This window comes from Bombus terrestris, chromosome 11 (genome assembly GCF_910591885.1).
Source record: "Bombus terrestris chromosome 11, iyBomTerr1.2, whole genome shotgun sequence".
Lineage (NCBI taxonomy): Eukaryota > Metazoa > Arthropoda > Insecta > Hymenoptera > Apidae > Bombus > Bombus terrestris.
Window position 1 is genome coordinate 14,312,083 of NC_063279.1, and position 27,963 is coordinate 14,340,045.

At 30.5% G+C, this 27,963-nt stretch overlaps 1 protein-coding gene and 1 long non-coding RNA gene across 11 annotated transcripts in view; one reads left to right on the forward strand and one right to left on the reverse strand.

Annotated features, from left to right (window-relative positions):
- Positions 1 to 3,967: 3,967 nt before the first annotated feature.
- LOC100644028 (endophilin-A) overlaps positions 3,968 to 27,963 on the reverse strand; it is a 30,244-nt gene continuing 6,248 nt past the window's right edge. For 2 of the 10 annotated variants that reach the window (XM_012313528.3, XM_012313529.3), the window contains exons 2-14: positions 25,445 to 25,542; positions 15,382 to 15,450; positions 14,892 to 15,108; positions 14,510 to 14,643; positions 14,283 to 14,349; positions 13,268 to 13,333; positions 12,581 to 12,681; positions 12,307 to 12,410; positions 11,711 to 11,829; positions 10,340 to 10,432; positions 10,233 to 10,241; positions 9,472 to 9,587; positions 3,968 to 9,072 (exon numbers count right to left, since the gene is read on the reverse strand). In XM_012313528.3, coding sequence (XP_012168918.1) covers positions 8,953 to 9,072; positions 9,472 to 9,587; positions 10,233 to 10,241; positions 10,340 to 10,432; positions 11,711 to 11,829; positions 12,307 to 12,410; positions 12,581 to 12,681; positions 13,268 to 13,333; positions 14,283 to 14,349; positions 14,510 to 14,643; positions 14,892 to 15,108; positions 15,382 to 15,450; positions 25,445 to 25,489 — 1,260 coding nt within the window. In that variant the 5' untranslated portion in view covers positions 25,490 to 25,542 and the 3' untranslated portion in view covers positions 3,968 to 8,952. The remainder of the gene's footprint in view (positions 9,073 to 9,471; positions 9,588 to 10,232; positions 10,242 to 10,339; positions 10,433 to 11,710; positions 11,830 to 12,306; positions 12,411 to 12,580; positions 12,682 to 13,267; positions 13,334 to 14,282; positions 14,350 to 14,509; positions 14,644 to 14,891; positions 15,109 to 15,381; positions 15,451 to 25,444; positions 25,543 to 27,963) is intronic. The other 8 variants (XM_048410582.1, XM_048410583.1, XM_048410581.1 and 5 more) reach the window with 8 other exon arrangements.
- On the forward strand, positions 9,072 to 10,319 carry LOC125386044. The gene is made up of 2 exons (XR_007225870.1): positions 9,072 to 9,333; positions 9,422 to 10,319. It is a non-coding gene; the product is annotated as an uncharacterized LOC125386044 (long non-coding RNA).

Here is a 27,963-nt window from a genome sequence, read left to right on the forward strand (position 1 = left end):
CGTCTTTTCATAAAATATACGCGATCGTATGTACTACTTACATGCAGAGGAGAGTTACCTTTAACGTTTAGAAAAGAAGTTTGTGCAACAGTCATATTATATATTTTTTCAAATACGAAATTTGAAAATTGTAGTTTTCTTCTAAAATGTTTATTTATAGGAAAGTATAAAGTATGTTTTTTAATACTTCTTGCGTAAGTAATTAAGATAATAAAAAATAATAAAAAAATAAGATTAATCGCTTTATTCGAAATTAAGTTCTTGAGTTTAATTGACTCTATGCTTGTAAATTTAATTATTATTCATAGTTTGTATAATGAAAATGAAGGTACTTGAATTTTTACATTAATCCGACATATATAAATCATTTTAATTCCATTTTAATTAAATACGGTTTCAGAAGAATTAATGTTCCTGGCTTTCAAAAATATCACATACATTTTATAATACTAAAATAAATTAAATATAAAATATAGCATTTAATATTCAGAATTTTATATTCAATTATAAAAATGATAGCCATTAAAAACTAAAAAAATATTTCAATAGTAATTATACAAAATTTGCATAATATACATATCTAATGCTAATATAAATCCTAATGAACCGTCAATTCCACGTTTCCTTTTTATGTATATAATAGTTTGTAATACATTCTGCAGGACACTCCGTGTTCCTGAACGAAACAAACCTTTACAAATACTTCCGGTTTCAAAATCTAGATGACCCTTTACAGTGGCACATGAGCACGTATTGTCGGAACGTGAGGTAGTTACGGGAGAAGTCAGCGCGAGAAAAGCCAGTCGTACTTGTAGATTCCTCCCGAGAGGCAACGGTGTCTTCGTTCGCGAAGCCAATTTGCCGGAACATTAGCCGCAGACGGTGTTTCTTCAACGATGCCTATTATTGATATTGCCCGTTTGCGATCGACTATAATCGATAGAGATACTTCACGAAATTCCACTTGCTTCTTTTCCAACAATAAAAAAAAAATATACAGATTGATTATCTATTTGATGAATACTACATTTTTCTTAACTGTTAACTGGTATCGTTAAATTTTCAATTGTCAATATCGTATGAATAATACACAAAATAGAATCCACTCACAATGAGATCGATAAAGGTGACTTCGATTCTTACATGATGCAGAAATTTTGAAGTAATTTTGTCCAATACATTGCCGACTTTCAATCTTAAATGTTTGCATAATGAAACAATTAAAGTGATGACAATAGTAATAGCAATGTTACGTTATATGTTAACCCCTTAACCTACAACTACGGGCATAGCCCGTAGTACAATGATCGGACCAAACGTAAATATTACGAGCATAGCCCGTAGTAGATGATCGGACCAAACGTAAATATTACGGGCATAGCCCGTAGTACGTACTACACAAGTCGTGCGAATAGCTCGAAGGCTACGCGAGCTTGTTTACGTTTTCGGCCCAAAATTCTCGAACGTAAATCGTAGTTTAAGGGGTTAACTTAACCCATTATAATTTAAATCGTCGCGTTGCATTAATTCTTATAAATAATTCTACCATATGACAAAATGTGTCATAACAAATGCAAAAATATGTTTAAATATAATCGTTTCATTTAATATTATAAAAAACATTATGCAAGCGAATGTTGCGAACTTTGAATCATAAACTATATTGGAAAAGAGAAGAGAGGAAAAACATGATGTTTCTACCTATAGCCCTCGTGCAGAGGCGAAGAATGTATCGGAAACCAGTATAACAAGCAAGGATTTAAACACAACTTTCAGTCATCTACAATAAAGTCGACAAGCTGAGTATTTAAAGAAACATTTTAATTGCACGAGGTAAGCCGCTTACGTGCCCCCTCTCGCATGCATTAATAAAAACGACCCTCCTGTTACGGGATGCGAACAAGCAGCGGGTATTGTATCTGCCAGAAAGTAATTCGACTTTTCCCTCGAAGAAAAGCGTCCCTGAACGAATATTTCTTAAACTGTAGAAGAGGAACAATGAATGGTATTCAGAAGGATGTTGTTTTGTCAAACCGTTGTCAATTGAAATATCAAATTAAAATGGCATTCTCGATGAGATTAAAGATATTTATTTTTTGCAAATTTCTGGAACTCTTCCTTTCCCTCTTTCTTTTTTATTTTTTGTTCTTACGTTCTTTTTCAGTTCTTACGTTCATTCAAAATAAAAATGTAAATATTTGTAAAACCTATTTAAAAGCATTACAAAAGGAACCTAAGCTAATCTAAAATTATTGAAAATGACTCGTATAAAATAGATACAAAATTCAGAATAATTATCTCGACCTGTAAAAATTTTATAATTAAATTACATGCTTCTGGACGGTAGTTTACTTAAAGTATATCAATCCATATTGTGTAATCCATAAATATCAACTTATCAACTTTTATAAATGTAAAAACTACTATTTCGTTGATCGATTTTATGTTCTGTGTATATTAATTAAACATTTCTTTATCCCTTTCGATGAATACCATAACCTAACAAAATAAAAAAAGCCTACTTTTGAAACATCTTGTATAAAAAGTTCTAATTTAATAAAACTTGAAATAAATATGAAATTAACCTACCTATTATTTCACACATAACTTAAATCCTTTAATATATCCTGAGATTCATCTTGAGACTTTTCAGCTTGCTAAACGCTGGTGAAAAAAATTCCACGACCAGAAGCACATAAAGAAAAACTAGCTCTGTAATTGGGCATGAAAAGGCTGTATTTTCCGCGGTTAACTTCAGGACAAGCTGAGTTTGCGGTAGCCAGATAATAACGCAGCTCAAGAAAACGCGAATAGAGGCTCGATCTTGCGGCGCGAACTAGCATGTGGAAGCGACGCCACGTGGAGAGGATGCTTTATGAGGGTTCTTTTTGAGTTGATGGTATGCCTTGTTACCGGGAAGAACCGTGCTCCCTCGGGTAATATCATATACAATTATGTCCACCGAAGGGCAGATATGCATTATGGATGCAGCTTTTATGCCCAGTAAATCATGTCGCAGGCTTGGTTAACTCTGCAAATGATCTGCAGAATCACGCCTAACCACCTTCCCAAAGATAAGCAAGCCTTCTTTCTTTTTACGATTGTTACTACTTTTTTTTAAATTTTAAATGTGTATGAAATGAGGTTAAGAATGATATTTGATATAAATGAAATAATTAATGTGACTGTTGAGATGAAGAACTATTGTTTTTATATTTGTTGGTTGTATCTATTGGAAAGTAAAAAATAGTAAAAGTATTATAAAATGGAGGTATATTTTTGTATATTTTATCATGTATGTATTGCGAATAAAAAATTGTAACAAATTTTAATAAATAATAAAAAATATTAAATTAGTTAAAATAACTAAAATTTAATTTAGTAAAATATTTAACTAAATATTTTAGGGGACCCGTCATTTTGATGCATTTTGAATTCCATGAGGAAAATTACACGAACCGTTTACATTTTTCTTCTACCATTTGTTCTGACTTATCCATTTAACGAGATAAATATATATCGAAATTCATTTTCTTCAAAGCTTTCTCGTTTTGCACTTTTGTGGTATATCTCTTCGGATACATATCAATTTAACGCAATCGAAATGTCGGTAAATCTAGTGTTAAAATTAATTAAACTTTTATTATACATTACTTTTTAGTATACATCATTATGTTTTTAACGTAATATATTTATTTCCATTATGCAATATATTTACTATATTTTACTTGAGAATAAATTAGTTAACAGTACTCTTTAGGTTTTCTGTAAATGAAGTTCAATTATGAAGCAGTTAAAAAAAAAGCATTTAATTGTACTGATTGAAATAAATAGAATAAATAGTTAGAAAATATATAGAATATTTATTGAAATGAATTATAGAGTATATTAAGTGTTATTAGATGTTTAATAAACTACTTTAAAATGTAAAAAATGAAAGATCTAAGAAATCATTGAAGACCGAAGGTAGCATGACATAGAGCACACTTTATTTCTTAATTAGTGATAATAATTATTTAGCATTGATCGAAATCGAGTACATATCGTATATTCCTCTTCGATCGAAGTTCAATAATCATAATAGATTAATTTATTAATATAAGTGTAATTATTTGTAATGTATTGTCTGAAAGTATCACTGCGTTGCATCCACTGGTCGTCTCTTCGCACTTTGTCAAGGACAACCAAACAAATTAACAAGAAAACGAGATCAGAGACAAGAAACTTAAAAAACATAACCTACAAAAAGAACAAAGGAAGAAAAATATCCCTCTTTCTTTCGTGTTTCTCGATGGATTCCAAACATTTTGACGCTTACAAAATATAAGTGGACCAGAATCACGAGAAATTCGAAAGGAAGAGTTTCGAATAAAGAACCGTGGGTTATAAAAGAACAATGAAAAGCTAAACTATATAAGATAAGAAGAAAAAAGGATAGCGTCTGTAATTCGAGTTTTCCAGACCAAGGATGCTCAGTGACTGCGGGGGGCGATAGATTCAATGTCGGCCCGACCCCGAAATAGTTAGATTACAATTAAAATGCGGAGAGCTTGCCGTTCCGAACGAAATTTATGCGTTCGAAAATAAGTTAACCTCTACATAAAATACGCTACTTGAAATAATGTTTTTTTCAAAAAGTTCGTAGCATTTTTATTATAGATTTCTATTGAATAATGAAACGTTCGCTGAAAATTAAGGAGGAACACCGAAAATACGTTAATAAAATAAGTTTCCTTTTTTCATTGAAACGATGTTAAATCTCATACATTCAAGAAATTTTGAGTCGTAACTGATAGATTCACCTTTGTCTCATTCACTGAATATGGTATAGTCTCATTGTTATTTATTGCGCTCTTTGTAAAGCTTATTCGAAAAATAAAAAAGTGAAATACTCTAGAAGGCAGTAAAACCTATTTGAGGAAACCCATTACTATTTTTTAAAAATAAATTCGTGAAATTATAGATTGCAAAAATTCCAATTCCAGTTAAATTTTTCTTAACTTTCGCTACGAATTTTCAGAACACTCTAAAATCATAAATCTACCTACATATACATATTACAAATAACGCATTTCTATAAGAAATATAACCTAGAAAACATACGCATACATATGTACTTATATATATAAAATGCTTCTTCGTCGCCATTAAGAAAGGTAAAAAAAAGAAAAACAAGAATAACGATTACTAGACTGTAAGCATTTACACTCTTTTTAATATAATTAAGAAAATAAAATCTAAGCAAAGATCTGTTTCACTATACTTCGAATATTTTATGTAATTTTGCACTTTGAGATTTCCATAAATATATAATATAAATTCAATACATAAATATTCGCAGTCTAATAATCACTATAAAACTGCTAAAATAATTCTTTAAAATGAATAGTCAATTCGAAGCTTCGAGCGTGCTACATCGTTCGAAAAGGAGGCAAGCCCTCCGCAGAACAATATTCAACATTTAACAATAGCCAACATTTATAGAGTAAGATACCGATCTGTTATTTTTAGTTATTCATAGATCGTTTCATCTCGTTCTCCTTTTATTTTCCTCGACGATCGTCGATCGTATTATAATTCCCAGTTGACAGAGATTGTTGTTACAGGTCCGCGAGGGCAACAATAATTATCACTCAATGAGAATAAATCCCTCATGATACTCTTTTTTTAAACGTACATATGTATGTATGTATGTACCAGTGCAGTGTTTCTCAAACCGCAAAAAGATAACCTCGATGATATGTCTCTCGTTCCAGGAGGATACTTATATTGCTATCGTTTGCATGTGGACGCAAGTTACAGGATTCCCAACCTTCCCAATCATGATTTTATCTAACTATATATCTCTCAACGATTCTCGACAACGCTTGGAAGATGAAACTCACGCCTCACTAATTCGCGTATTTTTATTAATTGACGAAATTCTCTAGCAGCGGCTAACGCTCGAAAGAACATAAGGCTATCACAACCTGTGGTTTTGTAGCTATAAGCTGTCACATTTTCGGCAATTATAATTACGAATACATTCTCTGTATGGCACCTAGTCGCTACAATTGTTACGTTCTTTCGCGTCGTTTTGCTCTGCCGAAGACAAAAATCACAAAGAACGAGAGTTTTGTTTCTCTATTGCTCGAAAGAAGAAATACGTAATAAGATTACGCTTTCATTCGAAAGATCATTGATATCTAACATCGAAGGCATTTTTTTTATCTATTATCAGATTTATCTTTTCCCTTTTCTTCAATCGTGCCTTTGAGAAACACTGATCCAGCGATCGTGACTTAAACAGCATGACGTTAAAATTTTAATATTGCACAACATCGATAACACTTCGATTTTTTTTTTTTTTTTTTTTTTGTCAGAAAAGATTTTATGCGACTTATGATGAATTACAATAGATAAAATTATATGAATGTCTCTTCTTCTTCGTTTTCTTTTTTTCTCTTTCTGTTTCATCTTCGCAATGACTGAACGCTGATGACGATAGTAGTGTGGTATTCAAATACATCAGCTGATAACTCGGAACGATTTTCCAAGTGGCAAGTCAAACTATAGGTTTCGTTCTTAAGAATTTTAAACATTGTAAGAACAACGTCACAATTCATTTCTCCTCGATTCTTATATCTTGTATCTTCAAGAAATAAAACGTGTTATAATTTATATCTTTCTTGAAGTTAGGATTCTCTTTTTCCTTTTTATCATCATGACAACCAAAACGAGTTCAGGAAAACATCAACAGGTAATAATTGTTAATCTTTTCATTTCGCTCATAAAATAAACAGTGAAATTAGTTATATTATAAAAATTTATATAGATTAAATTTTAATATTGGTTAAATTAAATGAAATGTGTATCATGAATATGTACATTAAATGGTTAATAATTAGATTGCAGACCTTATGCATTTGTAGGAAATGTATGTAATGAAAAAGTATACAAAATATTCAAAGTGTCGACGACAATATTTAGAGGATGAAAGAAGTCCTCATATCCATATACACATAAAAATATGAATTTACATAAGCTATCGTAAATTATATGCGGATTTGAAATTTTGTAATCTGTTATAATCTCTACATTAGGAAAGATCCTAGTCATAAAATTTTTAATCATGGAACGCACTCACATTGGAACGTTGTTCTTAGCGAACTGTTATAATTCATAAAATACCAACTATATGAAACTATATTGGAACAGTTAAAAATATAAGGTAAGGCCAAGAACGTTTTTCATCATGGAAAATGTTTTCATTGTAACAGTAAATGGAAAAATATACGAGTACCAGTAATAATAATGCCATCGTCGTAGTCATCACTGTTGTCGCCGTCATCGACAACATATATGTATATATATTGTATATGTATATAATATGTAAGTTATATACTCTAACATTATCATAATATTATGCTTAGCAAATATTTTGTTTGAAGATTTTTTACCTAAAATCCACGTGGCAACAAATAACCAAGTTCCTTAATTACTTTCATTGTTCTGGCGGTTGAACTCTCGTACAAAGTCCAGGAAGGATAGAAATTAAAATATCTAATCTTAAAAATACTTAATAAAGTAAAATCTATTTTCTTCCGAAAGTATTGCGTTTTACTAGTCATTCGAATTAATTTGCTAAAAAGTTACACTTAACAAGAACTAAAATCTTAAAAAAAAGAAGACAATTTGAGTATATAACACAGAAGGAACTCAGAATTAACGAGTTTTAAATGAATTAGAAATGCTGACTGACAGAAATACATAGTTAATCATATTCTGCGTCACGACTCGAAACAGTCAGAATGAAAAACATGGAATATCTCTAATTATTCATTAAATATTAATCGACGACTTCGTGGAAGAGGTTCGCCGCCATTTTGAAGGTCGCTTAACTAAATTCTAACTCTCTAGTCAGTGTCACCTAAATGATTAAAAAAAAATGACAAATGATACGAGATAAACGTTGAAAAAATGATAGAGGAATGAAAAGGAATTACTATACAACATACGAATCCATATTAATAATACGAATTATGTGGCTTCTTCTTTGCTGCGCCGTGCGGACCAACGCAAGATGGATGACATGATTTCAATTATTTCTCTCTCTCTTTCTCTCTCTCTCTCTCTCTCTCTCTCTCTCTCCCCTTATATTAGGAACAATGCACTTGAGAACATCATGAACAAATAACAAATGTATGGAAAAAAATATACAACATGAAAACATGAACGTTCAATGAAATCATGAAATATGAACGTGATGTATCGAGTGATTTAAATATTTATGATTGAAAAATCGATTCCGAGCAGATCACTTAATAGGCAATATTATTTTGTTCTATGTCTACTAAACGAGTATATGATTGTTGATCGAATGAACGGGAAAATACTTGAGGTAAAAAGTATTTCGAAAAATTTCAATGCAGTCTTGGCGCTCTGATGTCTTTGTGCAATAAAACTTTGGTGAGAAATTAATGATATTAAATCGATGACACATAAGGCGACATTAAAAAGTGAGAAAAGAGCCGCCCTTGACAGTGGACTGCCATCGTAGGTACTTCATGATGTATAATATTGTGTGTACATGTATATCTCGTGTACGTGTATACGTGTATTCATACTTAATTGTAGTACTGTAAGTCATGTGTTATATATATATGTATCTGCGCGCGCGAAGGTCCTTACGTCGATAAAAGACACTATAACATTATATATGTACATTAACATGCGTATAGAGCTATCCCTGGGGACAAAAGGAAAGAAATAAAATAAGTAAATAGAGTAGAACTTGAGGATTCATCCGTTTCGAATAAGCGAACCATAACGCAATAAGTGATTTCAGTAGAGAAGAGAGTAATCTTGAAAGAGAGATTTTTAGGCTAATTGTTTGTTAATTTAAGGTAATTCTCGTGGTAAACGCTGATGAACGAATGCAGGGTCTTTGGTTTCGAGACGCACCGCGTCTCCTTAAGGTAATGGCACTACGACTTGCACGTAAGTTACTGGGAAATAACCCGTACGACCGTTCAGGCTACCCTCGAACCAGTTCTCGTCAATCTTCTTGGTCAAAGTGATCGTATCGTTTTCCTGAAATATAATACACCGTTGTTAGATACATTACTTGTTTAAAAACATTTTTTTTTACATTTGAACAATTTTTCTAAACCTAATAGCTTCGGAGATATTCCGTCAAATATGTTTCCAACATCCAACTTCGGGAGCTGTTTTCACTCTTTCAACATGAATATCAGTACATAAAAAGATATGTGTCAAATACTTTTTCAAGAACTACATCATACTATATAAGCTTCATTAAAATCTGTGATTTACACTTGAGTATGTTTCTATGTTAGTTCACTTTTATTTTTAATGCCTCAATTACGATAACAAAAAATTAAGTTACAAACTATTTAATTAAATACATTTACCAATTCAGATTACTCAAACAAAGAAAGAATCAGAAATGGAAAATTGTGTTATATTTACTTTAAAGCCGAGTTCTCCAGGATTTTCTGCCTCGAAATCGTACAAAGCTGTGCAGCAAGGTTGTCTTGTCATCGGAGTCCTGGCTGGCGATTTGCTCGGAGATGGCAAGGGTGAAGCTAGAAACCATCAAGAATTTTAGAATTATATTAGATATAAATAAATAATGCAACAAAATATTACGCTTGCTGTGACAGTCTTAAATTAGAGCACTACAGTATCTAAATAATTTGAATTTTACCTTCAATAAAATAAAACATAATGCAAAACTAAATGTATGGTAATATCTGATGATCAACTTAAACAGCTGTTCTCGCTAAAATCTAGATAAAATTATGAAGTATAGTGAATCACATTAATATATAAATACGATAATGTCTGAGATCTATATATGCAGTGAAAATTAAATTAGAAAATTAGATTTCTATTGGTTCTAAGCAGACTTTTTATATAATTTTTATAGAGAAATCTACAACAATCCAATAAATATTATATTATATTATATATATAATATAATATATTATATATTATATATTATAATATATATAATATTATAGTAAACAACATAACGGCCTTGACATTCAAGTTTTATTGTGAATCACTATATCTTATAAAATTAAGAAAAACAAAATATTCCATAACAGCACACACAAAAAGAAATGTACAACCATTACATAAACATGCATGTATATACTTAATGATCGTTAAATGGCTAAATTAGAATACATTGATAGAAAATACACAAGAAGCAAAATAGTAATTACTTTCTTGCCCTGTTTGCGGTGCACGAAAAGCGATAGAATTGAAATTGAATAATTAATCGATCGATTGAAACCTACGATAGGAGAAACCAACCCCATGCAAAATTTACCATTGGCAGATTGTGGCGGGTTTCCGGCTGGAAATAGCTCGAGCTGCGAGCGCTTCCCATCCCCATGAATCGGAGACCCGGCTCGACTTGCCCCTACATTGTGTCAAAAGGACAGACATTCAGGTATACGAGAGTATACACACAGAACAGTCGGATAACGTGTAATGAATGTGTTAGAGATGAGTTTCGTGAAATTACGTTGGTGAGTCAATATATACATAGTTCATACTTGCGTACAGTTATTTCTCAAAGTATCAAAAATACAAAAAAGTTAATGCTTAGCTTCGAAACAGTAAAATAAAATGCATTTAAGATGATAGGTAAGTAATCGTGTTAAATGTTTAATTAAGTGAAGCAATAATAATAAGTGAAGCAATTTCACCTTATTTATATATATATGTCAGGTTTTCGTTAGAAATTTCAGGCGCGTAATAATTAATAAGTATAACAAAAGCTATTGACATTGTTCCTGGGCTCAATAACGAATCCACGGTCAACGGGTAAATTCTTTGTACAATAGAATACATTTTGTAGCACGCAGACGCGTTAACTCAAACACTGAGTTACTTTCAGACTGACTGCCAAGTCGATAACAGTAAACTCTCCAAGGTGATTGTAAAATAAAAGACAGATACGGCCACATTTGTCAATTACATATTGATCGGGAATATCAACAAATTTCCAAGCGCCGTTACTAGGCAGTCCCGCGTAAAACCAACATTGCCCCTGACCGGGGCTTGATTATTAATACAGCGTGTCCCTCAACATCGGTACTTTCTCTGTTAGACATATCGTTTATCCCGTGACCGTGACTACGTTCGGCGACCAGTTATGTCACCTCGAGCCCAAGTATTGGGGATCTTCCTAAAGAAAGGCCCGATGTCCCTACATCTCCGACATATATATTTATACAGAATAACTTTCTAGCATTTGAAAAAACGAAATGCTAAACCCAGAGACATTATATAATATTATTTATCAAAATTAATATGAAACTGCAGGAAAATTCTGTTATTCAATTTGTTAGTTCTATTACAATCTCGGTGAAACCACAATAAAAAAAAGATCAATCTCCATATTGAAGTTCAAATATGATTTCATCGACTTTTATATCTTACTATTATGTCATATTTTAGTGTGTATGTAATATATTCCTTTGAGTGCAAAAGATAACAAAAACTTAATGTCCGTTGGCAGTCAGAGTAATGGCGAGGGAAACTCAATCAGGAAAGAGTACAATGTATACGACTATAGTGTATAGTTGCAGGACACGTAGAAATGTTGCATGACAGAGGAAACAAGAAACAGACAGCCAATCCACCCGCAAGAGTCATTATTTTGGATGTGAACATATGTGTGAATGTGTTTTACCGTGGAAGGAGAAGTTCCCACCGTTCATAGCATCCGATGTAGGTAATGCATCGACGTGTAAATCGGCCAATGTCTTCGGTATAAATTCCATTTTTGGTTTGTTCGCTGCCTCGTCTTTCCTGTGATTAAATATAAAAATACAATAGCATAAAGTAATGTTATTAGGAACCTTAAAATTATAGAAATTAAACAAAAATTCATATAATAAAGTAAAAGATGTATAGATATTGTTAAAAACCACTACAGTGCGATTCTACATCTTTGGATCGATAGAGTTTCGTTAAAGAAGTTGCTACAAAATTGGTTTTAACTTCGAATTTCAAACCTCCACTGATCCAGAAGTATAATGTCGCACTGTGATGATCTTTAACAATAGTATTCATATACCGTGTACATAATATAGTCACATTAAATTACACAAAGAATCAAAATTCTTTTTAGAGCAATAAAGAAAGTGAAAATTATGTTATATAAATTGCCATAATTTAACAATTTATTAATTAACATTTATATTCTATATATTTTCTTGTAAAGAATCATAAAAAATAAAAGATGTTCTAAATCTGGTGAGGTATGTATACTGTATCAGTACGTACTTCTCCAAAAGTGTCTCTGTTAGTGTTCTTAGAATCTCAGTACACTGCTGATGGTACTCCAGGAGACCTTCACTGAATGTTGCCAACTGTGCCACTTGTTCAACCTAAGGAGAAAGCAATGAAAAGTAACAATATAGCAATATAACAATGATAAGCAAACATCCTTGAGTTTGATCATTAATTGCTCAATTCTTCCATGAAGGATTTAGTATCTCTCTATGTAAGAACTTGTTCAAGTTAAAATTAATACACATTCAATTAGTTTTTTACTTACATCATTCTCCAAAAGGTTGAACATGCCTAATTGTGCCAGATGGAGACTCTCTGCAAATTTCTCTTCTGCTTGACGAATCTCGTCGTCTGAAACGTGAGAACCTGCTCGCAAAGTTTGCGCCGGTAAAGGTATTAAAAATTGTACTACAGGGTTGCTTAAATGCCTACGTTTGATACATTATAAGATATACACACAACAAGGAGTAAAAGTTAGCGAAATTAAACCATACGAAACGCCTAAGTGCTTTGATCGTGTACATTCCTTCTTTCTCGAAACACAAGCATTTATAATACAGATATTGAAGTTTCACTAGAAAATATATACAGAATAAGTACAACACATTCAACATTCGCAGTACCTTTAGTGCACTTCTGAATATATTTATATTTGTTATACTTAGTATTTTTTATATAATCATCTGAAACGATTGTGAATTACTATGATATAAATCTACATACATTTATTTTAGAAAAAAAATATACAAAGATACATCAAAGATGAAAAAAGAAAGATCATAACTTGGATTGTTATTTATATGAACATAATGTAACATAATGATTATGGATTTAAAGGGAAATAATTAAAGTGTTGATTATTCTATATGTTCCTAAAAAAAGCAACTAAATCTAAAAAATTGGAAATAAAGTGAGGAATTTAATAACTATTGCACATAGGGAAATCACGTACCAGTGTATGGTGAAGAAGACTTCACTGGACTTCCAAAATGAGGACTGGCTGATCTTTTTCCAGTTGCTAATTATTAAGAATGCAGACAAACAAACGGAAAACAAATATTTTTCTCTCATACTAAACTGAAAAACTCAATGATTGATAATTTGCAAATAAATATGGACCTTCATACGCATTAAGATCATCTGCAATAAATGATCTGCATTTTAACTCGATGAAACACCCCATATAAACAAATAGAAAATTATCATGGTAACATCAACCAACTATAATTTATCTATGACAAAGTGCACATGCAGCAGAACGTGCGAATGGAATGGCTGTAAACTAAGACAATGAACTGAAAATGAAGGAAGAACACGCATAAATCATTTAATAAAGCTGCATTTCTTGTCCGATTTTAGATTTTATCTTTACATGTTATCTTTATTTTTAGTAGAGTGGCCCATGAAACTATTTGAATATTTATAGAAATCTTCTATGAATGTATTATGTGTGTTATACAGAACTGTTTGAAATTGCATTAATACTGTAGTGAGATATGGCTATCATAACACAGAACTTTTATCTGTCATATATTAAAATATTCCTTCTTAGTCATAAATTGTTATTACCATATAAAATATAACATGACGAAATCGAATCTAATTAATTAGTAAGTAAATGCAATAATAAATACAATGACGTGTAAATACTTTGTGTAGCCACTGTATATCTGTTTTATATTTTACCAACGTAAATCATACTATTATCTTACCACAATACCAATGAAATTTCAAAATATGTAACAAGTATAGTATGTCCATAAAAGTTTTTCAGAAGTGTTCGAACGCTTTTGTGAGCCACTCTACGTGCGTATAATTGCAAACGACACGCATCGAGTTTTTGTACAAGGACATGATGTATGTACAAGGTGTGCAAGGACACAATGTGCACGGCCCCAATGTGTTGTGCTTAAATAAATCAATAAATATCGCAGAGAGAGATAAAGTCAACTCGCGTCCAAGTATACCTTTCGCTTGACGTCTCCGCTTGCAATCGAAGTCCAGCCTTCGTCCCTGAAGCTTTTTCCGGTGATGCTGAAAACAAAAAGGGATATCAATTCCCGTTCACGAATACATGCACTTTTCCCCTCTTTCTTTCTTTCTGTCTCGTCGCGTATTCTTGTCGCGTTAAACTGGGACAACGCTACTCAACGAGTCAAGAAGAAAAGCCAACTTTTTTTAGTAACCAACCTACCATCACTTCTTTCAAGTCTTTGGTCTGCAAATGATGCAGAGGCTCCAGGAAGTTTTGTTTAATGTTGTCGTCCAGAGAATATTTCACGTCCGCCATCTGCTTCATTGCCTCGCCCATTTCAACCAGAGCCTGAGCTGTGAACAGAAATTAGGAAAGATTAATGAGCCGAATGTTTACTTGTACTTAGATGCATAATTTATGCGTCTGTTCTACTAGTTTCTTCGTTAGGTATGCAGTTACGAAAGTTATGGGTTGAGATGCAAATGTCCTCCGAAAATTAAAGTAGCGGCACAGCTTTTTGATGATAGAAGGTGAATATGAATGTTTTAAAATAACAATTAATTATTAATTAAGTCTAACTATATGAACTGAATAAACGTACCGAAAATACTATCCTCTCCCAATTTCTTTCCATAAATAAGCATGCAATCGCCGAGAACACCTTCTGGTTGGGGGTAAGTCGAGGCTTTTGCCTGACCGCTGAGCTTACTGATGCCCTTGACCGCGGCCATCTTCGCTCTTGCAGTTGGATTTGGCTGAAGGAACTCTTTCGTTTTCATTTGTAACTCCTCTACCAGCTCATACGTGACATCCGTTTTCTACGATCAAAATTATATCCTACTGTACGTTAGCTTAAATGATATTACATTATCAAATTTCTACTTTTATTTCGTTTTCTTATTTTCTTTTCCCTAAATTCTATTTCTACATAATATTTTAAAGTACATAAGGAGTTCATTTATTTGAAGTAAAAGAGATGCGAACAAATTTCATCAAGAAGGTTTCATTGGCGAGAAGATTGATCGAAGGTTAAAGGCGATGCAACAAGAACACTTTCCGGAAACCTTAAAAATGTAGAAACGTGTACTCACCCTCTCCATATCCATGAAGTCAACGTCGAGCTTGGTTCCTTCCGCTCCGCCCATCTTCTCTGTCATATACTGAAAATACAAATTTCATTAGAATTAAATAATAAGATTAAACATTATAATTTTACCCTTCAAATAGTATTGTTGGATTATGTATGTACAACTATTGTAACTTATGTTAAATTGCTGAAACTTAGCATATCTAATTTTATTTTATATTTTACATTCTTCAAATTCAATAATCTAATTCCAAATTGTTATGGTTGCCTGTGATCCAATAATACCAGTTAAGAGTTAAGCACAGTCGATCCGTGGTAATTCGAAAATCGTGACAAGATTACATTTTGTTTATTCAGGAAGCCTTCAAATTCATGAAACATAAAAACCTTAAAATCTGCAGGTACACGCGAAAATAACAAATGTTGTTATTTGCTTTTCGAACTGAAGACCACAGGAATAATTTTAAAATTCTATGTTTCTAACTCTAACTTTTTATCTGTTTCTGGGATTAAATATATGTTTTTATGGATACAGACGAGCCTTTATAACTCGAAAATGTCTATAAGATTACAGATTTATCTATTATAAAATTTATATGAATGAAAAATGTCTCGTATCATGACAAATCTTTAGTGTTTTTTATAATAATTCACAAAAGAGATCATAATGCAAAAGCATGAATGGATGAGCGTAACTATTTTTCTGAAAGTAATCCTTGGTTTTACCGTAAATAATTAAAGGAAACGACTCTTAAAATACGTCTGCAATAATGTGCTTGGAACTTATAAATAACGGTGTAATGCAGAGTTACTTAAATAAATGCAAAGTACATTTGTATTTATCGTTACTGAAATAAATGCAAATTACATTTGACTTACATGTGACCATCACTGCAAATTATTAATTTCACAATAAATAATGTCGACTACTAATTACTGATAAATGGAATTTAAAGAAGTTATGAAACACACTTCTTTAATGTCTTTATTAGAGAAATTTTTATTGTTTTTAACTTTATATGTAAAAGATGGAATACTTGAAATTTTATAATTTAGTAATTTTTTAATAGGTAAATTAATAACGAGTTTTTCATTAACTTAATCAAGTTTCACGATCTTCGCCTCCTCTCGGTCTTGTTTCCTTATAATTACGTATATTACGTAAATATTCTCTGACACATTTAATAAAATTTTTCTTTTATTAACTTCATTCTATGAATGTTTACTACACTTTTATTTACACTTTTATTATATAATACATTATTTAATGTATTATATAATAAATTATATAATAACCGGCAACATTAATGCATGTCATATATGTATACTCATTATTGCATATTTTTATTAAATGTATAAACGAACATTTGATTAAAAATAAAAAAGAACTTCTTTGAACTGATTATAATTATGCAGGAACTGAATATTATTTGCGCATATTTTTAATTTCTTGAATAATACTCGTTAATTCATGTTGATTACTAAATAATACAAGAGAATTTATATTACTTATTTTTCGTAAAAATCACAAATTTTTTACTCTTGTAAGTTGAACGTAATGTCAATCAATTCCTTATTATTTTCAAACATTTATTTTTATTTTCATAATCTATAAAAAGAAAATATTAAAAAAAAAACAAATTTTTGTATTATTTCCCATCTTTTTAACGCTGCTTTAATAAGTAGTATAATTTCTACTTTAATTATCACGCTCTCTTTCATATTTTCTCTATTAATTATGTTTCAGGAAATTGATTGTACATAAACGAGCCGGATAAGTTGGTTAAATGAATTTCTAAAGCAATAACAAAGTTATGAAGAACAATAATTATCTTCTTCATGATATACTTAAAACTGCATTTAAAATCTTCATAATGTGTCTCCAATCATATCTGAAACCTCAATGATGTACTTTACAATTTGTTAAACTTAGTTGATTTAATTTAGCTTAATTTAGTCTGTTTAATTTTCAAACTGTAACTTTCGTATCAATTTTCTGCCTAAAATTGTAACTGGTTAGAAAAAGCAGTTGGATTTATAGAAATTACATTTAGCATATTTTTTACACTTATCAATTTATTAAAATTAATCAACTTTATAATATTTTTGTTAAAAGTTGTATTATTCTTGACGTAACGCAAACTTATCTCTATTAATCAGAAATAGTGAAAGTAGGAAGAGTGAGGTCATTTTTCGTTTCGACCAGGTGAATGATCCGCAATTCTTATTTTTAACTAGCATATCAAATATTTAACATTATCTAACATGAACATTTTCGGTTTGTAACCGTTCACTAAAAAATAAATACTCATTGTTTTGTTTTTCTTGTATTTTCATATCTCATATTATATAGACATGCTTTTCATTTTATTCGATTTTTGCTCGTTAAATTCACCTTTGCTATTTGAGGAGAAGGAAGTACGTCAATTTAATCGCGCGATAGATTTCAATAGATTTCAATCTCTTGCTTTTTATTATTGTGTTCTATTGCTCGCAACGTTATACATTTGAATATGCAAGTTTATGTTAATGTTATTCAAGAACTTTTGTTCGATAATAAAAACAGTGGAGATATTTGTATTATACAGATACGATACAAAATGTATTTGTATAATATGACGATTAGATAAATCTAAAATGGAAACAGTTATATCAATAACTCATATAGCATAGACTTTGATTATGTAATGAATTAATAGTTTCAAATATCTTTGTTTAATATTGATTATTGATTATTATGCGGTGATAATTGCATGATAAAAATGGTTAAATATCGGTCGAGAGTTCCTTCGTACTAGTTGCCAAGATTTCAGAGGTATACATCACTTTAGATCAATTGACAACGGGTATTATTGATCCGGAGAGCCTATCGGTTCTGGCAGTGGTATTTTCTTCTCTTTTCAAACATCTTACCATACTGCATATATCCTTTGCCCTCGCCTCTGACCTACGGGTATCTCTCGTTCATAGGAAATCTCGTTTCATCTTTCAAGATCATCTCGGTTTACGAGCAATTAACCAACATTGACCAATCGACTATCACTATATATGTGCTCGAGATTTCTACGATGCTCTCTTTTATGACGACAGACGGGCCAGTTTCCGGTTGTCCATCATATCCGGTCTACAAACGAGCTTTCTAGAGCGGTTATATCTTTTTATCCCTTAAATATATCGTTTCAAAGTTGAACATTACGGAAGTGAAATATTTTTATTATTTATTCAAATGATTATACAAATATAATTTCTATTTCATTCGTTATTTACTTCATTTATTTTAATCCATCTAAAAGTTCGAGAAGATTTTCTTAATAAATACATTTCGTGCCATTCCTTGATCTTCTCTCTTACTTTGCATATATGAATAAAGATTATCACGGTGGCTTAATTCTTTTCATTTGAGAAACATGCAAGTAATTTCAATGAAACGGGAACGTATGAATGAGGATTGCAAACATTACTACGCGCCCTTTCGCAATAACAAGCAAAATATTCTACACATCTTTTCTCGAGGAAGATGAATCGTCTACAATGTTTGAAACGCGAAATGAAAGCAATTCATTTTACATAATAACAACGAATATCGCATCGCGAACCCACCCACAATCTTTCTTTCTCTTCTCGTTTTTGTTCAGCTCTGTTTAATTCGAAATTATCTTCATTCTACTATTCTATATAATGAATATAATAGAATTTCAAACAACATCGCAAGAGTGTTGTTAATCACATGTGTACTTTAATTCTTTTCCTATTGAACAATTCATAATTTATAGGTAGCATTTCTATTCTTGTATTTTTATATGTGAGATTCATTTGCATAATGAATAAGTTAAAAGTCTCTCATTTTTATGAAGTTATCCCGAGATAACTCTGGAAATAAATAATATCATATCCATGTTTGCAGGAAGTCTAAAAAACTAAAACCACTTCACCGTTATTAACTTTTAATCTTATAATTATAGAAGCTTTCGGTTTAAAGCTAAGTTGAAAATCGTTTATTTCTATTAAGTGATCGCGTAACTTAATATAGCAAATCTAAGATAATCGCGAATATCGAGTCGTCTGTAATTGAGTCGGAAGTTACAGACGAGAGCAACACTATGTCGGGATCCTTGAAAAGTGTAAAAGCCAGGCAACACGATTATTTGACGAAAGTCCCATACGACCGTGACCTATATTTAACAGTGACCTACTTGTGGAGCGGCATCGCACGCAGAAACATAGGTAGCGCACCGTTGCCGATTACACGTTGTCCTAGAGTAGATCTGACCCACATCCGGTAGTTGCAATATTACATACTGTTTGATTCGAATTTATGCACCGATTATATTGTAATGCTCGCGACGTTACAACTGCCGATGAAATATTCTGAGAATGGTTACCATGAAAATCCGGTTTCAAGGAATTATTCGGTAAATACAGTTACTCGTGTTCAACCTTTCCTTACAGCGCACATGGCTGCGAATGTGGCTTTTGTACGTTTATTGTTAAACAGTTTTTTTTTTAGAATTAGGATACAATATAAATAACGTTAAGCTAACGTACAAATTTCAAGTAGTAAAGAATAACAAAAAATAAAAACAGATAACTTATAATTTTTCAACTCCGCTTATGAAATTTCATTTGTTTTGTTATCAAGTTTGTTATTGTTGTGCACGGATAAATTCTTATTGATACTGGCAGCTTTTATAACTTGTCATTATAAATAGTATTAATAATAATAGTATTAATAATATTTAGTATTAATAATATTTAAAATAGTATTAATAATATTTCGATCGTGCGCAAACGAGTTCATTTCTTGTAAATCTTCTTCGTTTACGAAGGACGAAATACATTGACGTTAAGTACGAAGAAATCTTCCTCATATCCTTCCTTATAACCTTCTCTTTAAAGCGCACATGACTGCAAGTATATTTCCTCTATTCGCCACGAATATTCACTTTGGATAAAAAGAAAGGGTTAGGATAAGATAAAAATGTAACCTCGACCACTGAAGAAATTAACAGATGTACAGATAGCTGGTTTGTTCCAATCTCTTTCCTCGAAGGAACTACATTATTAATACGTAATCAAACACAAAATAAACACAATAATTTCAGACGTTAATATATACTTATTTTTATATAATAATAATAATAATAATATAATAATTATTTTATATATATAATATATGGTTAATATATAACATAACACAATTAAGAATTAAAATATAATTATAGCTTAGTTTACATATTTCATGTTTATAAAGGGCAAATGAGCATCTATTATCAATAGCACTTGCCAACGCAATTATTATTACCTATATGCAATAATTGCGATACTTTGAGTAAATGTGTAATTCATGCAAAATTTACATTACACCGTTTCTATAATATTCGTAGTTAAAATATTCGTAGATAAAATTTTAAATGCAACTGCTACGAAATCGATTACGTAAAACCCAAAACTAAATAATAGTTACACGCATGTCAAAATTAATATGTAAAGCTATGTTATATCTATAATAAAAGTAAACATTTTGTAAATTTTACATAATTTATACCATACCTAATATTTTAGATTGTTTATTTCTAAAAGAGAATCATTAGAATTCTTTTCATATTCTTTTTATTACAAGCATTTGATTCTTTGACGCAACAAATAAACCATTATATAGTTCCTGATTTTTTAATTATAAAAATAATACTTTGATATTTGTAATTAGTATATAAAAAAAATAAACTGACAAACCTAAATTATTTAAGATTACAGGATAATTTTATTTTGCAATTTTCTGTAGTATATTTAAAATTATTCTTTTCTTTTGTTGAACATTAAGAACAATAAGTGAGTAATAAACAGTAACTCTAAAAGTTAATTAATACATTAACAAAAACCGTGCCATGATGAACTTTCAGAACTGCGACTTCAAAAGGATAAAAATACATTTACGCCCTTGGTTGGCGAATATAAATTTTCATGAATTGGATATTGTCTTTCTATGATTGAAATAAAAGTCGTTCTAGCAACCTCGAGTATCATTTCCCAGGCTCGTTTAAAAAGCCGGTAAATTTGAATTAAGGTCTTCCCCGTATAAAATACACGGAGAACTTCATTGAAATCGTCCGCTATTTGCATTACTTCATAGAACAATCTTGCCATAAATTCTCTCTTTCATTCTACACTATACATATGTATAACAAAATAATTACATTCATCTGTTTCGCGATATAACGATTTCAATTAATTTTTCAATGAATATTTTCTTTGTAATTACACAGAAATAAATTGTTTGACACTGAAACACTGAGAAAAGAACTGTATACAAATGGTTCTATAATAGTTAGTGACTGCAACTGAAAATACCATAATGTACATGTTTAAGTACAGTAGTATTTCATTTATTTAAACATACCTATGAATATCACTCATTGCAAAGCAAATCCTTTTATATAATATAATTTGTAATGATTAAAATATTATAATTTTTGAAAAATTATATAGGATTATATTTGTCCAATTATTGTTCCTTGCAATACTTTTCCTGGTTTGAGAAAGTTTATCTTTAACCATATACAACTATGAACACGTTTCCATCTCGAATTTAATAAGTGTTAGCCTAAATAAGAATTAATTGTTCCACTCAAGGCGCATTATGACGAACGAGACTCCTGTTCACGGGTCAAAACACTGTACTAATGGTTGGAACGTCGATCAATATGAAATCGTAATTATTCTTAGTCACTTTCTCTATGGCCATACTTTACCTTTATTTAATATTGACCTTTTACGATTACGAACTAGAGGTTTAACGAATTAATTCATATTAATGTTGTATATTTGAAAAATGAAAAATAACAATAATAAGCTTCGAGAAGATAGAATCAAACTCAAGTGGAGTCTAATGATATAACAGAGAGAAATCGATATACAAAAGTAAATTACCTCGAATATTTATTCATTTTTAATCGTCAATGAAGAAAAATTTAGCAAGTATAAGTAAAATAATATCGTAATTACTCTAAGAAATAGAAAAGGGAAAAGTTTATTGGAAAAGAACAAATATAAATTATTATCGATAGTAAACCAGGCAAATTGAGTTTCAGGAAAGAAATAAATATTGTATTTCGATCTGCGTTGAAAATTCCATATTTTTTATCTGTTGGCTGAATTGAATTCAGTCAGCAATATCAGTTTAACTTCATCAAATTTCCACATTAAAAATGTTTGAATCGAATTTTGTAAAAATTTAAATATTTCTGATGTAGAAATTCAATGAAGTTAAACTAATGTATGCTTTTGATCTTTGTGAATGTATCTTTAATATTATTATTATTAATAAAATATACTAATAATATTTAATTAAAGTATTTCTATAAAATATTTCGTTGGACGTGAACGTATACAAAATTATTTTACGATAAAACCATGTATAACGGTAAAACTAATTATCGACAAGGACTACCCGTTAAGCAGTTTAGGATTCCGGTAAATTGATCATTAAGGAACGATATAACGATACAAATTACACTGCAAGACTGATTTAATGTACTGTTTGTTATGTTCTTCGTATTGTTCCAAGAACAACTCGCTTGTTTCAGTTTTCTGTTAAAATCGATTAAGAATCAATAGATTATTATGAATGCATGAAATAAATTGTATAATTGATCGTAGATAATCTTTCAATTCTATAAAAGAGTATTATCTTTTATTCTAATGAATAAGTTTAATAAGATATATTCCGTGGTACTATTTCAAGTGGAAACTTTATAATAATAATTTATTACATTATGGTAAACATATAAAATATAGTATTATTATATAAATAACTAACATAATATTATTTAAGCAAAAATTGAATATTTGAAGTTACAACGAATATAAATAAAAATTAAATTTAAAAGATTATTATGTTTTGAAATTTTTCAAAAAGAAGATAGTTAAAAATTCTTTTATTAATTGTATTAATTATAACAATTGTAAATGTTGTTAACGTAGTTGTATGATGTTATTTATTAACTAAAAATTGCGTAAACTTTCTCTTTTTCTAATGTTTACATATTATAACTAATGCTTCTATGGACAGTTTTCATAAATAACGATATGTTCCAGTGGAACAAATTGTTAAAAGTACTTTGTAAAATATTATCGAGAATTAAAGTGAAAATAGCATTTGAACCTGCATTTGAAACCTCAATAGTGCATTTTAAAATCTATCCGTGTCGTTAGTTACCGCATTACGATCAATTTACATTTCGTTCGATAATTATATAAGATGAAACTTTGTTGCATTGTATCCGTATAATTTCCAATCCATATAATTTCACGAATATCACTCTGACTTATTACAAAACTATAAAGCAGTAAAGGAAAGGAGAAAGTGATGATCCAATAATTCGAAAATATGTTTAATGTATACCTTACCACCAAAAATTATACTTCAAGAACTGAATATAAAAAATACAATAAAGGAATATATTAAAATCTCTAGATTTAAAAAAAATTTAATTTTAAAATCTCAATTTAGCAAAGAGAAAGAAAGGAATTCCATTCATTTACGTATGTATGTTTATATGTATTAATTATAAATTGAAATAAAAAAATATATATTAGATAGATATCCAAACCCCAGTTTAACAAAAAGAAATATTCTACTCGCCTCTTTGTCATTGTAATACCGAAATATGCAATGTCTTCGAAATCATAATACGTGCATAATAATGATTTATCAAACGGTGAAATGCAATTGAAATCGCAGCGTGACCTAGTAAAAGTCAGCGATATACGTGCGACTACAAAGGGACAGCGGTGATTCCCCGGTGACGAAGTAAGCTTGAAAATCTGGCCTCAAAAAACTCCACGAATCTCGGTCAGTTAACCGTGCGTAGGCGAGGATAACGCGACTTCACCTCTCATATTCATAGCATACCGTAATTACATTACAAGAGACATTGAACACCGACACATAAGTAACATGCTATTCCATAGATTCCAAAAGTGTGGATCACGAAATGATTTTCAAAGGACAGTGTTAAATATCAGCATATAAAGTAATTAACATCCCTTCTACACGAAAAACAATTATTCGTTATCCTTTATCTCTTATTATTATTTGAAACAATCAAATATTTGGTAAATAAATTATTTAGAAATAATTCAAATTCATAAATAAATCATTTCAAATACGATTTTGGAATTTATTTGCAAATGGTTTTATTTTCAAATAAACTTTCTTATTATTTTATTTAGTGATACTTGATCTCAAATACTTGATCTTTTCGTCTATTATTTCTTTTCCAAATAAAAAGTGATCAACTCTGATTCTGAATCGGTCACTGGTGGTCCGCGTATTAAAACAAAACTGCTAATTATGATAATATGTTCAACTGACTCCATTGCGTGTTCAGTGTTGTACAAAATTGGGAACCTGTGCTAAAGACTTGAAATTCTTTTTGAATCGAAAAATTGTCTAATTTGTAACATTGTAACATAGAGTTCTGTTTAATATTTGAATATATTAAATTTTACGTTCAATTTTTCATTCCACAGTATTTTACTACGTTATTAAATTATAAAGTATTCCTGTTCGTTTCATGAAAATTACGGTTGTAATAAAATTCTCGTTGATAAAAGGTCACCGATGAGGAATCGCGAAACGTAATAAAAATTTCAACATTCAAACCGATCATGACTGCTGATTATAGTACAATGAGATATAGAATGTTATAATAAAGTGGTTAACAAAAATTAAATTCATATTCAAGTTAATTAAACATGTTAAAACTCTATTTTCTTGAAAACAAAGCCTTAGATTCGAAAATATTATATGTATTCTATATTTTTCATTTATTTTTCCACGTGGAATAACCTCTTGCTGGTTATATTTACTCGTACCCAGACGATAAATAAACAAATTTACGTTATTAAGCAAACTTTCAAATTCAGTTTTATCAAAAATGAGGTGGAATATAAATAAATTTTATTGTCTACTCCTGATTTATTTTTTCACATAAAATCAGCCCCCTTTTTGATTGTACCATGAGAAATGCGATATAAACAAATATTAAATAAAGTTATACACTCACCTGATTTGCTTTGTTAATCTGTTTTTTTAAGCCTGCGAACGCCATGGTGGTGATGATGATACTTTTATTCTCTCTCTAGACAGAAATAAGCAGGAAGCCTGCAAGCAGAAAAAAGAGAAAAAAGGATAATCGATGCGTGTGTCGCGAAACGATCGCAGCAAATTTTCGAAAAACGAAGAGAGGAAGGGTTTGAATTTATGACTAGTTGGTTGGTTGCTCGCCAGATCCGGCCATCCACGGACGGATGATTTTCAATGTTATCGATCGACCACGTTTTCCAGCATCCTGACTTACTTCTGATGTAATAAATGCCGACACACATGTACATGTTAATCCTTTCCAATATTTCACACACGCGTATACAGAGTCAGTGTGACGAAAATATTTCATCAGAAATGATTAAGAAATTACGAAAATATTTAAACGAGGGTATTCTGTTTTAGAATACCTACCTCGTTTCAGATATTTTTTGAGATTTTTTTTTTCAAGAAATTGGAACACTTTCTGCATTGGCTTTTTGCATATATGTTTAGTAACGTTTGAGAAATATTCACGAATTTTTTTCAAGTGAAAATTCTAAACAATCCTATTGCATTTTAATCATTTTCAACTTAATTGTATTCTTCTGATGTTAAAAAATATCTCAAGTGTGAACAAAATACAAAAAGAATATTATTATCTTAAGATAAACATCTTCTAAAAAAATAAAGAAATCTTTTCTTTTTGCTGAGATGAAAGCAAGTTTGAAATAATAAAATAAAAATTCATGGATGAAACTGACTGTACACTAGTGATAGCATCAAATTCAATATTATATATACATATGTAACTTATAAATCCTATAAATAATTTCATAGAATTCGAATAATACTTGTAACATACAACATTTCATTAATTCTACTTGCCAAATATTTAATCCTTACAAGCTGGCTTCGAACTCTGGAACGAGTACTCGAAACGAATAGTTCAATATCAGCAATCGAATTACAAGAATCAGAAAGACATTATCATCTTGTTGAATTTTTCTAAAAAAAGAAAAAATCTATAGAATTGTAGATGATATATGGAATTCGTATAAATTTTATTTGAACATTTTGCACTTGTAAGTATTTAAAAAATGACTTTAAGCGATTGGAGAGTTTCCGGAAAGGCGATCGTATAGTATCGAATTTATTCGATCAGTTCGATCGATTCTACTTGGGACTACTCTATTATTTTTATTTGCTAAAGTACTTGTAGAAGATGCGAATCTGATGCGTTTAGGTTCGAGTCTAGTTGAAAGTAGTTTCTTTCAAGATGTGGAGTGTTCGAACCTCATTGATCAATGTTTGAACATACTTGTAATGTATACTTTCCAATATTGCATATATTTGCATGGATATGAAAATATAATAATAACTGTATCATAATATATTCATCATTTTACAAAACAATTACTATTTTGGAGAAACTATTTGGAGGAAATGGAACAAAGGAACAATTTAGAAATATAATGATCACAGAAATAAACTTACACGATATAAAATTGAAACTAAATATAAATTCATAAGTACTAGGACACTTTCGAAAACATAAGTAAATCTGAAAGGTCTATTATCTGTTTAATTAGACAATTAATACCAGATTGTACCAAAAGTTCATACTGAATGTTAAAAAAAATTTATCTAGAATTAATCCTTTTACAATCTGTAGCTTTACCAATGAGTGTCGGCATAAAAAATTATTCGTCTTGACTAATAAATCTCATCATATAACTTCTATAGCCTTCTGGTGTATTTCATTTTTCATCTATTTCTTTTGAATAAGATTTATAAAGACCATGATAAACAATAACGAGACACTGCCATATTTGTTGAATGAGACAAATGAGAGGTGAACATGCTAGCTACGATTCAACACTTCTTGGATATACAAATCTCAACGTTGTCTCACTTCAAAAAAGAAAGCTGTTTCATTAACAAATTTTCGACATTTCTCTTTAATTCTCGTTAACCAAAAACTATCCAACTAAAAACAATATTTGTTCGAACGTTCCACTATTCTATAGAAATTCATATAATAGAAATGCTATCAACTTTCTATATAACCTAATACACTTATACAGAGTTCGAATCTAATCGATGAATGTGCTACTCGCAGTGTGTTCAGGCTCATCGCTAATCCTGACGCAAATTTTCATAAAAAATTACATCATACATTTTAGTCCTAGCAAGATTCTTATAAGGCCTTTCCGTCATGGAGCAACTCCGTGACTCCAAAAATAGAGTGTCACGTTCATAAAGAGGAATTAACGAGTGGCGTCCCTCTTAATAAGCCGCGCGCTTCTTCGAGGAGAACAGAACAAGTGTCAGACGAATAAGGGCAAAGGTTGCATTGGAGGGAAAAGAATTCACCTATGCATTTAATAACGGGCTAATAATGACTGCTAACAGTTAACATCAAGAATAATACAAGTGTACACTGATGTTACATAGAACTAAATTCCCTTCCAATTGACCCCGTGCTGACATGACAGCGCT